Genomic DNA, 19,075 nt, shown 5'->3' with positions numbered 1-19,075 from the left:
AGTGGAATGAATGTAGAGTATTGTGTATAGTATTGGCATCCTTAATTAAGACACTGGAGGCAATTCGGAAAAAGAATACTACTCTAATACCTGGAATGGATAGGTTGGCTTTTGAGCAGAAGTTGAACAGGCTAGGCCTAAATCCATTGGAGTTTAGAAGAGCAAGAGATTATTTAATTGACATATCCTGCAGTGCCTAGAAAGGGTCAATGTAGAAAGAATGTTTCCTTTTAATGGAAGATTCCAAAACTAGAACACCTCTGTCTCCCAAGGCGCCTCAATTGTAGAGCCTCCAGTCTCCTCTTATTCACAATTGGCTTCATTATGCTAGCTTCGATTGCCCCTACCATGGTCACTATTCTACCATGTGTCCCTGTGACCTAGCAGAAATGTGCAAGTCATGTGCATCCCTCAACTCCAAAGTAAAGCATTGAAGGCTAAAATTGTGTGCAAGTTGATCCGAGAACAACAGTTGTGATGTGCTGAGGCTAGTGGTGAAATTTAGTGAAAGTTCTATTGCAATTAAGGATTGGCACCAAATGTTGGTCTTTCCAGTGACACCCACATCCTATGATAGAATGTTTAAACAAAATGGCTGAAAGTTGTTGTGGGTAGGCAAGAATGTGGAGTAATCACATCAGCAATAATCTTACTGAATGGCCCAATGGCCTACTCTTGTTCCTCATTCAGATTTTTGTACGGAGTGGAATTTCAAATGGAATAGCATTTTTGAAATCTAGTATAAGCATAGCATTTTGTAGCAATATTATCGCGAGTGCAGTATTTTCTGCAGAGCCAGTTACGTCGGTCATTGCTAGGTAGGAACTAGGTACACCAATCAACCTGTAAAGTCTGTTTGGACAATCTGCAAGATCATATCAGGTCTCCAACCATAATATACCCATAATTTATGCCCTGTAACACCTCAAGGTAAACAAAATTACATCAACAACAGATCCAACAATTTAACAAATTTAACAATTAATTGTAACTATTCTAATAACAGCCTAGCCTCTTCAACTTTTTAAATGCATTTTTAAAGCCTGTTTTGTTTCCATTTACTGCTTCTGTGAATGTTTCATTTCCTCTTGCCTTGCTGGTGTTTTCAGCATCCTAGGAAGCGTTTACTTCTGAAAAGACTGTGACATGAGTGATTTACAACTCCTTGTTTAATGCGCTGTGCAACTCCACCTGACACAGAGTTGAACATCTCCAAATATAAATACCACAGTGTGGGTGGAGTTAGACGTCATTAGGTTATACTCTACACTAGAGACTGGGTTCTCCACAGCACTAGTGTGGAAGACTCACATGAGCACCTGTCCATGAACACACGAAGATGGCAGATTATTCTTTACCTAATATTAGTACCTGGTACATCAATAATTACCATGTATTGCTGTATTCCATAGTAATTATTTCATATTTGATCTCTTTGCTGGTTCTTGAATTTGCCTTCTCCTCAATCAGTTTGTTCAGAACCTAAACTCAGAGTGTGACATCAGATCACACTTTGAAAGGTGGTCACAACTTTGGGATTGACAGAAAATTCTGTCAGCAGTGAAGATCAAAACAGATCTGAGGACATCTGGAGAAGAGAAGAATTCAGAAGCATATTTTTTATCGAGAAATAATTGCAACCAGAAAAGCCACAGAGCTGAATAGCTGCCATGAAGGAAACATCGCTTAAATAGAAAACTCACCCGAGAAACAGCTCAAATATGAATAATCTCAAAGAGGCTGATAGGTGAACACCCAAAGCAAAGTTTACCTCTTTAAGGAAAAGGACAAAAAACACTAGGCTTGGGAGCACAGTTAAGGCTTTAATGGTTAGTTAACAAATTTCTGGACAATCTACTCGGTGAAAAAGTTAACAATAGCAAGTTACATTAATACATCAGGCTAAGGCTACAAGAAAAATTAATTGGGGAAAAAAAAATTTTGAAATTTGGATGATCAGAGCCTGAACAATAATGTTAGTGAAATCTTTGTTATTTCAATGGTAGAAATGATAAATTCAAAGTTTTATTCAGTAACAAAGTCATATTGATTTAATTTATTAAAATGCAAATATGTGGATAAAGACAGAGTAAAACCCTGACCACAAGATATTGAAATTGATGTGAAAAATCCTCAAATGCAGAATCAACTCAAATGATATCACAGCAGTCATCTTTGATACAGTCAAAAAGAATTGAATCACAGCTCTCTGCACTCCCAAAAATGTTGAATCTTCTTGAATGAAGCAGTTTCAACCTATAAATCCTTTGACTATTCTTCAGCCATCATGAAAAATGAATATCTTCATTCAGCTCTGTGACGATATCATAAAACAGCAGAAACTTCAACAGTTTCAGTACTACAACGGCAATCTTTGCAACAACAACAACAATGTTAATCATGAAGAATACTGCAAAACAGTGAAAAGTGTGCAGTACATGGAGATCAAAACCCTAATAACATTCTTTCAAATCAGTAAAATAATCAACAACTTCAAGTGTCTCTCTGAGCAATGCAACAAAATTCACTGGTACCAACCTTCCAACCAGAAAATATAAGCTTTCAGATATATTTGGTAGATCAATGAATTCACAGATGTGGAAGGCAGAATTTCTAATATTTGGAACAGCTTTTGACTTAGACACCAAATCAAATGCTGGAGAAGGTCAGCATATCTGGCAGCATCTGTGAAGAAAGAAATAAGGTTAACTAGAAATTCTTCTTCAGAACCTGACGATCTTAGTTCAGGATCACACTTCAATTGCAGATACAAATTTCTAAAACAATCTGCATATATCATTGTTAAGGATCTGTGTGATGCACTATCTGAACCAGGCACTGAAATTCACAAGTACTCATTTGTAACAGAATTGCAGTTAGTCTTTTAGGTAAATCAGTTACTGAATTTCTTCAATCCAAAGCAGATCTAACTTCTGAATGAGCAGTCTCTTGGGGAGGCAGTGGTACTGTCACTGGGCTAATAATTTAGAACTGCAGACAATATTCTGACATTCAAATTCCAACATGATGGCAGATGGTGATATTTGAATTCAATAAAAAATCTGGAATTGAAAACTACTTGGAATCTATCTACTTCACTGCTGTATCTGAAAAAGGATTGGTTTAGCCAATGCATGATTCCAGGCCCACAGAAAATGTGGTTGATCCTTAATTGCCCTCTAAAATGGCCTCAGCTACTCTGATCAAGGGCCAATTAGGGATGGGTAGATGCTGGCCCATATCCCATGATACAGACTCTACCAAATTAGGAAGCCTTATACAGCAGAATTTCTATTTAATGCCGAACATTCTACAGGATGTATTGACTGTTTAAATGCAGAATAAACTATCTGCCCAGAAGAGACAGATCCTTCATCTGAACAATATACCGTCTGTGACAATCAATGTGTAATTGTAAAGAATCTATTTTACAGTAGTTTGTTTCAAATGTGGCTTCAAAACCCCACATTAGTGGACACAAAACTGTACAGCCATCCAATGTCAATATTCTCTTTGTAGCTAAAAAGGTAGCCCCTTGAAATGTGCTACAACCTGAAAAGCATATCAAGCAACAAGTCAAATTGTTCACAACTCAACATACACATTCATACATTTGAACAGAACTTTGGATATACAAAACTTTTAATATACAAAACAGCTACCAATGGGCAAACAACATCAGTCATCTCAGACTTGATCCAGGTGTTACTGATAAAGAGATAAAATCCATTCTACTTTCCATGCATTCATGCAATCAGTCAACACAAGTTACTTTTGCAAGAATGTCTGATATATCAGAAGCCAAGAGAGAACGTGAAGATTAACCAACGTTACTTCAAGTGTTTTTATACCTGGCCATAGACTTTCTTGATCTACCTATTGAAGGGTGGAAAGATAAAAAGTGAATGTTGTAGAAAGGTTTGGAGGTACCGGTGTTGGACTAGGGTGGACAAAGTTGAAAATCACACAACACCAGGTTATAGTGCAACAGGTTTATTTAGAAGCACTAGCTTTTGAAGCACTGCTCCTTCACCTGATGACAACCACCTGATGAAGGAGCAGCACTCCGAAAGCTAGTGCTTTCAAATAAACCTGTTGGACTATAACCTGGTGTTGTGATTTTTAACATTGTAGAAAGAAGTAAACTAAATAACTCATTTAAAAATGTACATAAATATCAAACTTTATAATTGGGCAAAATCCATTTGGACAGGCACTGTGTTAGGGCTTCAGGACCCTAGAGAATCTTGTCATAGAAGCACACACCATTCAGCACAGCTTCCACAGTATGGGTCATTTTATTAGATTGGAATTGGATTCTACAGGGGAACTGAACACTCAACATCATCCTAGTGTGGAAGACTGACATGATCACATGGATTTGAGCGAGATAGATTTGTCCTTAATATAAATATGTCAGAGGGTTTATATCTGTGGTTCCCATTTTTATCAGTCTTTTGTATAAATGTGTAACAAAGTTACTTTGAAGCTTGAAGATAATTTTTGACTTTGCCTTCTCCTTGAACCCAAAGTCAAAGTGTGGCATTAAATCGCATAATAACAGAATATTTGCAAGGTGAACATGTTATCTAGCATCACTTTGAGCTCAATGTGATGTTTCTGGAGCTGCTTCTGCTGAATATGAACTGTTCAAAGGAAAATTGCTGCAAATGTTTCTGTAAACCAGCAATCTATTTCTGGATTTATGATACGGGATGCTCGTCTTCCCTACTTTCTTTATTTACCAGGTCTTCATTCATATTTGTGAGTTTAGTCAGGGTAAACCTCTAAAACTTGCTCAACTCCAAGATATCAGGTTTGGATTTATCCTGAGCTAGTAGTTCAACCTTTACCTCTTAAGTGTTCATTTTTCTCTCCAAACCAGAGAGCTGAGATTTTAGATCCATTCATTCAGAAGAAAGTGGCCTTCCATTTTTCTTTCATATTCAGTTCTACTCATCTATTTTGAATAGTCTGCTCTGGTTTCTGTTATGTCTTTGATGTTTGACAGATTCCAAAAATGGTGACTAGAATGATCTCACAGTATGCTTATATATCTGCAATTGCTGATCCAGTAATGCCTATGACACTGCAACATCCAGGTAGATTGATTATACTTGTACTCCAGCACCATTGATCCTGCATGTGTAGTTGGAGAATCATTGAATATTGAAAATTTTATGTTCGTAGGTTTCATCATTGCTTCTCAGACATGGTTTTTGGAGCCCACAGGAATTGTACGTTGGCGCTCATCCCCTGTCAATCATAGCTAATAATGAACAGTCACAAGTTTTCTAAGGATAGATGATTTTCAATTTTTTTTTAGCACTTCAATTCATGTGATGACGTTGATTTTTTTTTTAATGAGATTGACAACATGCAACATGTTCACCATTATTTGTCTCATCATGTATGTCTTAAGTTCCTATTCATTAATCACTTCAAGAGTATGCCTCTGGCATGACTGCAGTTGGTCTTTATTGTAGCTTGAAAGTACTACTTGTATACAATCTGTTGACATCAGAGCCCAGCTCTTTGGAATTACAGCAGCTTGTGCTTTACTTTACTGCCTCTGCCGATGGCATTTACTAATGATCAAAAGTGATTGAAATCTGGGCACTTTCTTCTTGAATGCAGAAGGCCACACCTTAAGTTCATTATTCATTATTTTTCCACACCAGAAATGATCAGTTTGCCAGAAAAAACTTGGTGGAAAGCTTTCGTGAGGGTATGTGTGATCACTGACACAATGATTCTATTTTCTACTTCCTCATCTGAAAAATCATGTAATGAGTCAGTTTATCTCCATCTGCTTACAAAATGAGTTGTGGATTCTCTTGGCTTCTGTTTAAATAATATGTATTGTAGTCCATGAATATGGAAAATTTTGTCTCACTTAAATTGGTTTTTAAATGTGATGTGTATCTTTTGGGGATTTTAATTAATCTTTGGCTATTAATCCCGATATGTTAAATTTGTCGAGACCACTGCTCCTAATTAGAACAATGAACAGTACAGCACAGGAATAAGCCCTTTGGACCACCAAGTCTGTGCTGATTCATGACGCCTTTTTAAACTCAAAACCCCTTGCCTGTATGAAGTCCAATTCCCACTATTCCCTGCCTATTCACATATCTGTCAAGATGCCGCTGAAATATTGCTATCGTCTCAGCTTATACCACCTCATCAGCTGCATATTCCAGGCACTTAACCACCATCTGTGTAGAAACATTTGTCTGTCACATCTTTAAACTTCTGTCCCTTTGTAATTGTCATTTCTTCCTTGGGAAAAACACTCCCACAATCCACTGTATCCATGTTTCTCATAATTTTGTAAACTTCTGTCAGGTCACCCTCAGCCTCTGATTTTCAAGTGAAAACAAATCAGGTTTGTGCAATCTCTCTTCATAGATAATATTCTTCAACCCAGGCAACATCTTGATAAACCTTTTCAACACCATTTTTAACGCCTCTACAGCCTTCTGGTAGTATGGCAACCACAACTTTACACAATATTCCAAAATTCCAAAATCTTATATAGCTGCAACATGACTCAATGCCCTGACCAATGAAGGCAAGCATGCCATATGCCTTCTTGACCAACTTATCAACTTGTGTTCCACTTTCAAGGAACTGTGGATCTGTATGCCTAGATCCCTCTGTATGTTAATGCTTCTCAGGGTTCTGCCATTTACAGTATACTTCCTTCCTCCATTAGACCTTCTAAAATACCTTACCTCACAATTATGCAGATTAAATTCCTCTACTCTTTCTCTTCCCAAATCTCCAGGCTATCTATAACCTGCTGTAACCTCTAGCAATCTTCCTCAATTTCTGCAGCTCCCCCCAGTATTTGTGTCATTGCTAAATAAACATTAGCAGCTTGCTTTTTTCTGTGTTAGATATAGTGGAATCCAGAAAATATAGCTTTAATGCTTTCTAAGCATTTTAAATTGTGTTAAGAGGTTTTCTCCTTCTTAAACTGGGGAATGTTGTGGAACATAGAGATAATGTGACCTTTGATAGCTGTTGATCAAACAAAGCCTGATTACTTGCCTTTTTCAAGGGAGTTAAACTGGCCTTTGGATAAAGATTTGTCTGCTTACCTGCAAAATATGTTAGTAACAAACAAAGACATTGAGGGCTGTCTCATGCACTTTCACATGATTTATAATAATTTTTAATCAATCAACCTGTTCAGATATATTACACATCTTTGGAGTAGGAGGGATGTGAATCCAGGCCTCCTGGCTCAGAGATAAAGAACACTACCACTGCACCATAAGATCCCTCCTTAATGTGGTTTGATATAATTACCCATGTAACTATAAATTAGTTTGACTGTTGATTAGCTTTAGCTGTAGATTAGCTTTCTTGTTGACTGATCAAGTGTTATAGGCCTCATCAGTTTGATGTTTCCCACTACTGTTCAACATGTAGCATTAATGATAATGGCCTAATGATCAATCACTCATTAGGGATTGACTAACTCCATGGGTTGATTTATTTAAAACAAAATAAAACACATTATAAGTTCTGAAGCAGGTGTCACAGCAAACTGATGTCTGTGTGTTCACAGCTTATAAACCCAAAGCAGACTATCAGGCAAAGTTGCAATGTTATATACACACAGCACATAGCATCCTTAAAGGCAAATTCTCTTAAAAACAAGGTGAACACATAATATCCTGTTTTACCATTTTTTAGATCCTGGAATATTGCACCTTTGCCTGCATTGAAATCCATTTACCTCAGTTTTGCAGACTCATTTAATCTTTCAATATCAATCTTTATAATTTGATGCTTCCATCTACATTGCTTACCATGCTGCCAATTTTTGTGTTACCAGCTAATTAGGATGTGTGACTTTCTAGTTTGCACAAATACAGTCAAATCCTGATAAGTTGATAAGGGATGTCTGGGGTATACCTGGGGTATCTGCTCACAAATTTGTGTTAAACATCTCTTCAAGCTAGAAAAGGAGACCTCGCTGTAACCTGATTTGCCTTCAAATTGGTTCTATGTCAAAATAAAAAGCACATGAAAACACAATAAAACAGAAAACATGTGATATCAATTTTGCACTTTCTCCACAACTCACAGTTGCTTGACCTTGTAGAATTGGAAAATGTTGGGAATTGGCTGCAGAAACACTTGGTAAACCTTTCTGCATAATGTGCTGTCTTTGGGTGAGAGTGATTCAATCCATAATGTTGTCAATGCATGGAATGCGTTGCCAGCTGTGGTGGTGGAAGCAAAGTCATTAGGGATGTTTAAGCAACTGCTGGACAAGCACATGGATAGCAGTCAGTTGAGGGGTGCATAGGTTAAGTTACTATATTTTACATTAGGATTAAATCTCGGCATAACTTTGTGGGCCAAAGGGCCTGTTCTGTGCTGTACTTTTCTATGTTCTATGTTCTAATTGAGTCAAACACGTTTCCAGTGTTTTCATGTTACTGTGTGAAATTCCAGAGTTTCTTTATAGCTTTCATGGTTTCAGCCAGGGAAACTAATGAATGAATGGGCTGGCACTCATTGGGCTTGTCTGGATGATCCACCTCCTTGACTGAAGATTGTACAATATGTCTACAGATGCCTGATCTGTCAATTCTGTTGTGTAAACCACCTCAGTATAAGTCTCTGCTGGAACATCTATGTCTGCCTCTTACAGCTGAGTGAAAAGAGCCTTGTCAATGAGTTGCTTGTCCTCACCTTTATCCTTGCCGTCTTGAGCAATTTTAGCTCATTGAGCCAGATGTGGCAGAAGCAGTTGGCGATTGCGGCTTCTGTCACCATCTTCCACACTTCCTTCATCATGAGCATGGCCTCGCAAACATTTGTATTCTTGTTTCTTACTGATGGTTTCAATAACCTGAAAGATCAGCCACCATCGGCAATTACTTTTCAGGTTCCTAATCCATTGGTTGGTCATGGTGTTGGAAGATAAGACTTTGACATTGTTGAGTACATAAATATCAGGATGTGTGGGCAGTTGTTTGTACTGGAGCTTGCTTTGATATGTCTTGTCCACTTTCCTGATACATGCGTCACAAATGCTGGATCATTCACCTGGATTTGTAAGCCTTGTACTGCTTGAGTGGTGTCTTCACATTCATGAAGAAGCATAGTGGCTTCTTGGATTTTCCTAACAAGCCATAGCTGCTTTTCAGTGCAGTGTTCCTTACTTTGATTTCTATCGTTACATGTTTCAGCTTTAATCATCAAGGAGTGATTTAGCAAAAGATGCTAAAACTGTCCAGTTTCATTCACGATTGCAATGTCTCTCATTCTCTAGCTGACCATTGTGGAACCAAACGTCTGTCATTGCTGCTGTAACCACTACATCCTTACAGCTTACTGTGTAGAAGATGAAGCTATATGTTGTCTTGAAGTAGTCCAACCATCTATTAGTGCAAATGAATTCCTTGTGGGCCCACTTTGTCAGGATGGCCACCCTTTCCTGCAGGAATGAACTCAGGATGGATACATTCTCTGCATGGGCTGCCTTGAACCATGTTAGCTAAGTCTTTCCAAAATGGGATGAGCAGCTGTTCATACCTTCTTACTTGTTCAAGAGAATGCCGATCTGCCAAATTGTTCTGAGATGATCACCTTGTGTTTCAGAATGGTTGACAAATGTGATAGTGGAATCTCCCACTACTTTACTGCATCCAGTTTTCATTTCATGCCATAACTTTCCACTTGTAGTGACGGCTTCAACCCCCCTCTCACTCAGCCAAGGACATGCAAGTCATGGGCCGTCACCACCACCAAATCCAAGCCACCCAACAACGCGGGAAGAATGCCTCATTTTCCACCTTTTTGGGACTCTCCAACCACACGACATCAGTGTTGACTTCACCAGTTTCCTCATCCTTCCTCCTCCCCGACCTCATCCCAGATCCAACCTTCCAACTCACTACCACCCTCTTTATCTGTCCTACCTGTCGATCTTCCTTCCCACCTATCCGCTCCACCTTCCCTTCCGACCTATCACTTTCACTCCCCACTTGTATCTACCTATCACCTGCCCAGTCACCTTCCCCCCCCCCACTCCCACCCTCCTATTTATCTCTCAGCCCCTTTCCCCCTCTCCAACATTCCTGATGAAGGGCTTATGCCTGAAATATTGACACTAACTCTTCAGATGCTGCCTGACCTGCTGTGCTTTCCCAACACCACACTTTTCAACTCTTTCCACTTGCTGTGTCAATTTCACCTTCTCACCAATTGACAACACTTTTAACTTGCTCCCAGTTTGAGCCATGTTCGCAGTCTTTGTATATCCCTTCACACAAAGATGTTGATGTCAATGATGGCTTGCAGAGATTCATGCTTTCACACTCTTGTGACTCCTAATTCTGCTCTGACTGGTCATATGTCAAGCTTTAGGCAAAAGTGAGGACTGCAAATGCTGGAAACCAGAGTCTAGCTTAGAGTGGTGCTGGAAAAGCACAGCAGGTCAAGTAGCATCCAAGGAGCAGGAAAATCAATGTTTCAGGCAAAACCCCTTCGTCTTCAAGCTTTCACAAGTTCAGCTAATCTGGATTTATCAGTTTAGAATATGGCTTCTTATGGCTTCACTTGCATTTGCTGCCAATGGAATGGCTGGCTGATGGTTTTGAAATAACTAGAGTTTTGGTTTACCTGAATTTGATCCATCATGATTTCACTGTACATTTAATAGTTGAGGTCCAAACATCCTTGTGGTATACCACCACTTGCATGTTTCCTATTAGAATATCAGATCATTAGCTCCACTCTCTGTCTCCTCTTGCTCAACTAACTTCTAACTAGGTCAACAGTTCTCATTCAATTTTACAAACTCCAGCTTATATGTTTTCTGCCATTTCATCTAAATAACATCCAGAGATTTACCCTATCCAGTAGTTTAGTCATCTCTTCCACAAATTCAATTAGCTTCATCAATTTATGATCTACTATGTACAAAATCATGTTAGTTCTATCAGATCAACTGGAAGTCATGAAGCTATTCAGTCACCTCATATTAATTATGCTTATACCAATTTTCGAAAGGTTGATAGTTTAACAGGCTTATAATACCCGGGTTTCCCTCGATCATCTTTCTGATATAACCTGCCTTCCTAACCACTTACCTCACCAACTGAACCTATCCACCTATCTACCCCAGCATTTTTCCATTCACTCATACACCTTTTCACTTTTTCTTACTGGCATTGAAGCTTACTTTATGACAACCAATGTCATAAAAAAGGGGATGTGTCCTGTCTTCTGCTGATTCTACTGTAATCCAATAGAGCTCACCATGAATGCTTCACTCTGCATTTCTGGAGAAGCCGGGTTGGGAAGACAAAGAAATGTGGAGCACTGCCATCTTAGAGAAAATTTCAAGTGGAGCTTCAATCTGATGATTGCCATTGTTTAGAAGATCCAGATCAATATTGTTCAGCACAATTCTAGCTAGCAAATCTCCTCTATATCATTGCACCGACCATCTTATAACAGACATATAGATTTAGTATCAAGGTATATCTCAGATCGTTAAGATAACCAATAACATTTCTTTGTGTTGATAAAATTACAAATTGACATCAGGAGAAACATGACAATTTTGTGCTAAAGTTATCACTGAAAGAAGTTTAACTCCTATGGTACAGTATGAATTAGTAGCATATAATAAAAAAATTCCATAGACCCACTTATTACTAAGCATATTGCTGTTTGGAAATACATTTTGTACATTGCTAAAATAATAATTTGTATGAAAATTGAAAGCAAGGCTGAGTGCTAAATTCACAATAATATGTGCATGCAACTAAATTACAAGATTCAATCTGCAGTGATCATAATTGTATTATGTTATTAATAAATCTGGTGTGTTTTTTTCATTGAGTGTTAAATGAAGCAAAGTTAGACATTACAATAAATTATTCCAGGGTTTTTTTTTGTGTTTTATTCAGGAGTCACAACTGTATTGACCATGACAACTCTGAGCATCAGTGCCAGGAACTCACTCCCCAAAGTTGCATATGCAACTGCTATGGATTGGTTCATTGCTGTTTGTTATGCTTTCGTGTTTTCAGCACTTATTGAATTTGCCACAGTGAACTACTTCACAAAGAGGAGTTGGGCTTGGGATGGAAAAAGCTTAGTCCCTGAAAAGGTAAAATGAGCTTTTGTATTTTTATTTACATAATATGAACCAGATTGTTGAGAAGCATTTTTGTAAAATATATTACGGCTAAACATTGAGATGGGAATTTTTTTGTGCGGGAGAAAAATGTGCTAACGGTTCAGGCTGGGCACAGAAATGAGACTTGAATACTGGAGAAAATTAAATGGTTCAGTAACCTTTCCCTATGTTTTGCGCAATGTCATTGAATTAATGAAATGTCTTACTTTAGCATGACTAAGATTAAAAGGGATTTTGTATTCTATTTGAAAAGAAAGTGAACATAATTGAGAGACAAAGATCAAAGTGAGTGCTGCATTAATGTAATGAGTCATGGCATAGTTAAAATTGGATATATTTTTGAAATTACCACATTGACAATTTATTGACCCCAGCTTTTTTGATTTTTGTTTCACAGAGAAAGGAAAAAGATCGAGAGGCTCTATTGAAGAAAAACAATACCTACACAGCAACATCAGCGAACTTTGCACCAAACATTGCAAAGGATGCAGGTCTGGCAACTATTGCGAAGAGTGCTGGTGCAGAATCCAAAGAACCCAAACCAGAGCAAAAGCCTCCAGAACCGAAGAAAACTTTCAATAGTGTCAGCAAAATTGACAGACTGGCCAGAATAGCATTTCCATTAATGTTTGGCATTTTCAACTTGGTTTATTGGGCTACTTACTTGAATCGAGAATTAGTTATCAAAGGTGATGATGAGCATAACTAGGAAGCAATGAAAAAAAGCTTAGATTTGAAAATAATTTCACTTGTTGGGAAATTCTATGAAACTTCTAACAAATTATAGCTCGCCATTCAATTTGTTGCATATTATCTTTGTCTTTAGCCCTTTCCGAGACAAAAATCCTAATATCTATTTGACAGTGTCAGAAAGAACTCACAAGCTCTCTCTCGATAAGTGTATAAAGCATTATACTTTGGTGGTGAGACCAGTCTATTTCTGTGATCCAACTGACCGAACAGAATTATTATTGATTAGCTATTCTCATTTTACAAGTACTTTCTTTTAGCAGCGTGTCCATAACAGAACAAATTTGAATTTTAACTATTCTCACAGCAGGGTTTATGTAAAATAGTCTTAATCATTTCTGGCTCTTGACCAGGAATAGTGAGAAGCTTTTCCATAGTCAGGTAAAGTCCATGATCGACACTGGCTGCAGACTATATAGATTATTTTCTTTACTTTCAGGATCTTTTGGGGAAAGAAGTTTTCAAATGTAGAACTTTATACTGTGAAGGTTGTATATGGCTTAGTTATATTTCCTTTCAAGTTATATGAACCACCTATTTATAACAATACATGAGCAAAACATAGTTTTGAATACAATTAATTTTTATGCACCAAAGTGGCAATAGATATTAAAATAGTCAGTGGGGCTCATGACCTGAGCAGTTCATTATTGAATAATAAGATCATAATGTAAGGACTGTGTGCTGTCAACTGGTACATAATAATTTCTTGCCTTGAGAAGTGAAGCAAAGATTAATTTATGAAATATCCTCCCTCTTCCTTCCAAAAAACTGTTAAATTAGCTGCTTATTTCTTTGCTTTAAATGACAAGAGCATTTACATTAGTATTATATAAAAGCCTGGAAGATCCTAAATGCCCTGTGATGTTAAGTGATGTATGGATGTGATAGCAAAAGTTCTACGTAACCTTTAACTTCTGTTTCAAAGATATCAATAAAGGTAGTTCATTCCGTTTTCTTCAGCCAGGGAAGATACCAATGAAAACCACTGAAAAATCTTGCATTGGAAAGGGTTAAAGAACCATGCAAGCATTCTTTTGAAAACTGAAAGCTCACTAAATTAAGAGATCACAAAATTGACTTATTTCATTGATTTCAGCTTATTAAATATGATGTTATTTTAATGTCTTTTTTTTTCCCTTGTTAGTTTTAAAATACAAAAACAGGATTAAAGGTAACAGCACAGCACTCCAAGTGGTCTTCCGTTCAAAGCTTATTAACGTTTTCTTGCACAAATATATCCTTGTTCATGTTTGAATGAACTGATTTTCATGACTTTCAGGTGGCAATGTGCTTGTAGTAATTAAATAAAAGTACAAAGTGCTGAAAATACCTGGCATTACTGACAGCATTTGTGGAGATCCAATACCAATGTTTTAAGTCAAATATGACTCATATTTAACAAAAAGTGTTAACTCTGCTTCTGTTTCCATTGATGCTGCCCCATTTGCTGGGTATTTCCAGAACCTTTTCTTTTATTTTCGGATTTCCAGCATCCCCAGATTTTGTGTTTATAGTTGTACTTGGTTTTTATTCTACATAAGAGTGGAATCTTACATTTTTGCCCATTGGTATTACTTGTATTGCTAAGAAAACTGAATGACATCCATGAATCCTTCTCTAGAGACTGTTTGGCAATGTTTTACAACACAGATATTCATCAGGGTGCTAGACACCAACACAAAAAAAAATAAGTTTTCTAAATAAAAAGATGACTTTGCAAAACCCTTTTCACTGCCATTGGTAACATTGCACTATGTGGATCTCTCATTCTCAACTTTGATGTGTAAATCCTATCCACTCTAATTCATACCAACAATTTGAACTAATTAAAGCAATGAAAATTTAAGAAAAAGAGAGAAATCCGAGTTCAATGGGAAATCCGGGAACATAAACCAGGCGAGGAAGGAAATGAAAATATTTTGAACAGGTTGTAAGGATATTCTAGATGTAATGTAATATTGTTATTCATTCATATTCTTATGTCTTTGGTTTCACCATGTCCATATTACATCTACATATCTCCACACCCAAGCCCCCTATCCACTGCATTACTGTGAATATCAAAATCATTTCATCACATCATGTGTACATTCTCTGCCCTGCCATTGACAATAATGACACCGTTTGATCATGTGTTTCTGTCTATCTTCTGGCACACATCTCAGGAGTTGTCCCTTGGAGCCATATGGCTAAAACTATCATGCAGCAACATGCATTGGGCTGTCACTAAAGTTATGTGTAGATTGCTGGAGGTGAGCTACATGCTGATGAAATGCTTTAACTTTCATTCAATTGCAAAATAATTTAACATGGATTATGGTCAATGTTCCAGGAACATTAAACAAAATTTCAATATTTTCTAATATGGACTGGTCCATCCATATTTGATCAATAGTGAGAACTCAAGTTAAAATTTGAGGTATTCTTCATATAATTTGAATATAAATAATAATAAATAACAAAATATAACAGGGCTGAAAACTTTGAGGTGATATTGTTCTTTTTCAAAGTGTTACTGAGATTTAACTTCTGTTTTCTATAAATTGAATCCTTCCTGTCTTATGAATATGCTGAGGAAACTGCAATACACAGTAAATAGTACGAATGTATTTAAGGTAGTATTTGATCAGTGCGGAGGGAAGCTCAATTCTCAACGAAATCACTGGAGAACACTGTCATAGATCAGATAATAAATTAGCTTTTTAATATTAGCTTTATAATACTGCACAATATTTCAATTTTATGAAGTTACTATTGAAATCTGATAAACTATTAATTGACGCAAGTATTCAAAAACATCTTTTTTAAAAGTGCTGAAGGATTTTTTTTGCTTTGTTTTCTGTGAAATTACTTTTTGCTCTCCAATCTTCACCCACAATCATCACCACTTTGTTCAACTGATCAACCTCAAGGGCAAAGTCTTGTTCAAGTCTTGAATATGTTGGTTATACAAGGATTTTTTTTAAAAATCAATGCTGGATCCCCATGTATCAACCTGAGCTGAAAGGAAATTTGTGTCAGCACAGGAAAAATAGATGTTGAATTTGTTTTCAAAAATGTACCCTTTCTTTAATATCCAAATAGCAATTATGGTTAGTAGAGTGAATCATTTTGGAGAGTACCTTCAACCAAAAAAACTGTGATGTTGTGCAGTTTCAGAATTTCTTATATCAAAAAGAGCAAACAATGAAACCAGTTGAAAACTAAAAGGCACAAATCAGTACTGGGCACACCGGCATATACTATAGTGATTTAGAAAAAAAGTGTGAAATAATTCTTATCTCTTCCGTTTAATTCAAGGAATATGATGTTCTAATGAATTACCCCAACATTTCTAAATAATCCAAAGAAGCTTTTTAATACTTATTGGTATTCCTGAGTTTTGACACCAAGACAGCCTGGTTAACAGTGTTTTGGCTTTTGCCCGAAACGTTGATTTCGCTGCTCGTTGGATGCTGCCTGAACTGCTGTGCTCTTCCAGCACCACTAATCCAGTATTTGATTTTCAGCATCTGCAGTCATTGTTTTTACCTAACAGTGTTTTGTGCAGAGTTCAGTTTGATGTAACTTCAGCGCCACGTTTCGTAGGAAGGATAAGGCCATACTAAGTACTCCCAATTTTTAATGTCAATGGAGCAAAATTTATAGACATGTCACTTGCAATCAGCTTAAAATTTCAGTTTGCAGGCAGCCTCTGAACAGTTCATTCTAAAGCTTAAAACACAAGTAGCTCTGTCAGCCTGAAAGGCACCAATTAGTGTAAAGGCATTTCTTTTTCTGACAATTAAGAATTTAGGTGCAATTTGGTAATACATACTTCCCCTTTAATTAAGTCCAGTTTGTAAATATATTATCCAAATATTTATTTACAAACAATATACCTTTGTAGTTGAAAAGTGCAGTGTTGAAGGAGGACTCGAAAGTATAACAATGTCAAGCTGACAAAATCCCTCATCTTCATAACTGCCTTATATTTTAGCAATATTGCTGTAAGAAAAATATACTTCAGATGTAAGGGCTTCTAGTTTCTGTGGAAATATAACTTTAAATAACCTGTGTAGATAAAATTGTATAGAATTTTATTTTATTTGGTGGAGAGTGGGGGCAGCTCCTTCTTTCTTGTAAATGCTTCAGACGTTTTTGCTGTCTGTTTCAAAAGTTTATTTTTATTTGTTGATAGTCTCATCTTAAAAGAATGCTGTTGTTTTGAACCACTGCTATCTAAGTGTTACTCCCTATATCTTCATGCGTCTTTTGCACATTGTTGTGAATAATCTAATGAAGTTAGTCAGCTTTTTTTGCTATGCAATAACTGCTTTGTATCACTTCTTTGTTCTCAATTTATAGATGTAAATGTGAATTGATAAATAATGTATAGAGTAAATACACTTTACCAAATTGAAGTATCCTAACTGAGCTTTTATAAAGAGCTTTGCAGAGTCAGATACCAGGGGGTTTTGTTAAATTACAAAAAATCCCAAACTTTTAAATCCAATTTGAAATAGCCCGGTCAGTGAAGGTTGGAGTGTTAAAGGAGTGTTAAAGACTTAGGAGCTGACTATCATAGTTTCTATTTGTTGTAGTAAACACTGGCTGATTTGAAAGCTTTGAATTGCAATTTCTGTCATTCGTTGATTATTTTTTCCAATTATATTAAATAATAATTTTGAGACGTAAAGTGAGGTACAGAATTCAAATTTATTCAGAAAGCTTGGAATTTTTAACAAAACAATTGGACAGAACCCCCTACTCTCTGAAATCATTTTGTCTTCCTTGCTGAATACAATTATTATATTGGAAGGCTGCTAATTACTGTTGGACTAATGGCAAGTACTTAGCTAAAGCGTCAAATGACGTTCGTACATTTGTCAAATGGTGAGCGATATAATGTACCCAGATGCAATAAATCCCATTAAGGCTGTGGTATTCCTCTTTGACCCGCTCAGGCTTCACTTTAGAATTGCTATGAACTGTTCTTATTTTTAAATAAACCTTTTCTCTACCCAAACAAATTTACTTGAAATTTTCTGTCTCTGATCATATCGTTCTTACTCTAACAGTTTGTCTATTATTTGTAACAAAAGTAATGCCTTTGCCGGAACTCTTGAGTTTAAAAGGAGACAAAACATATAAAGACATTTTGGGAAAAGGCAAAAAAGACCAAGCCATCAACCTGTGCCATGTACGTTACCTGTAATTGCATTATGATTCATTTTTTTATATATAATTGCCTTGTTTGGTCAAAAGGAGAATACTACAACTTTAAAATCCTGAAAAGATTGTATTAGGGTCTGATGCGAGACATAAGATATTTTATTGGATTATAGAGTTTATCACAAGTTCTTGAATATATTTCAGTCTCTTATAGTTGCTACTGAACTAGTTGATGATAATAAACTTAAATTATTGGTCAACTCCTGAGTCATTGTATCAGCAGCAGCACCCTTCAGTTACTTTTAGATCAATTTGCTATAATATATAAACCATTATATTTTTTAAAAGGTTAACATAAAAATATTTCTTCCTGCAATACAAATAGCACTGTCCATAAATGATTTGAAGTACATCAGCTCCTATTTTTACAAGTACCTCTGCTTGCACAAACAGAATAAATTTTCTAAACTCCACCAAACTAATTTTAGCCTTCACTTTGTGTCGATGTTTTAGTCACCAGACTAATGAACAATGATGTATTCAAATATTAAATTGAAAATGGATTTTGCAATTGGACACGACTATAGACAAAGGCAATCAAATTGTACTCCATGATTATATTGACAAGGAAGTTCATTCAGTATTATACTTCTGAATATTATTAGGACAATTGGTAAAATTGTAAGTTATTATCTTTTTTGACTTTTATAGATCAATGATAAGGCTACATTGGGAACTAAGAATCTAAATGTAAACATCAACTGTAAACAGTGTTCAGAACATCAATGATAATTTCAAATCTTTGGGCTTCGGTTTATATGGAAAATAATATGAAGTTGAGCCTGGCTTTATTGGATTAAATAAGGCTATAGGAATCACAATGTGGGTATGACCAGGATTGGATAATGTGCTTTGTTAGTAATGGCAAAATAATGATATGCTAAGGATTAATGTCTTATTTTGTTCAATTACCAGGCAGTAACAATGAAA

General features: G+C 36.4%; 1 protein-coding gene across 3 annotated transcripts in view; it reads left to right on the top strand.

Annotated features, from left to right (window-relative positions):
* The window catches only part of LOC140491987 (gamma-aminobutyric acid receptor subunit alpha-1-like), a 52,332-nt gene extending 33,987 nt beyond the window's left edge, over positions 1–18,345 (top strand). For all 3 annotated transcript variants that reach the window (XM_072590561.1, XM_072590560.1, XM_072590562.1), the window contains exons 9-10: positions 11,946–12,148; positions 12,576–18,345. In XM_072590561.1, the coding sequence (XP_072446662.1) occupies positions 11,946–12,148; positions 12,576–12,887 (515 nt within the window). In that variant the 3' untranslated portion in view covers positions 12,888–18,345. The remainder of the gene's footprint in view (positions 1–11,945; positions 12,149–12,575) is intronic.
* The last annotated feature ends 730 nt before the right edge of the window (positions 18,346–19,075 follow it).

Source organism: Chiloscyllium punctatum, chromosome 20 (assembly GCF_047496795.1).
Source record: "Chiloscyllium punctatum isolate Juve2018m chromosome 20, sChiPun1.3, whole genome shotgun sequence".
Lineage (NCBI taxonomy): Eukaryota > Metazoa > Chordata > Chondrichthyes > Orectolobiformes > Hemiscylliidae > Chiloscyllium > Chiloscyllium punctatum.
Note: the sequence above shows the minus strand (reverse complement) of the source record. Positions and strands in the feature narration are given on the sequence as shown.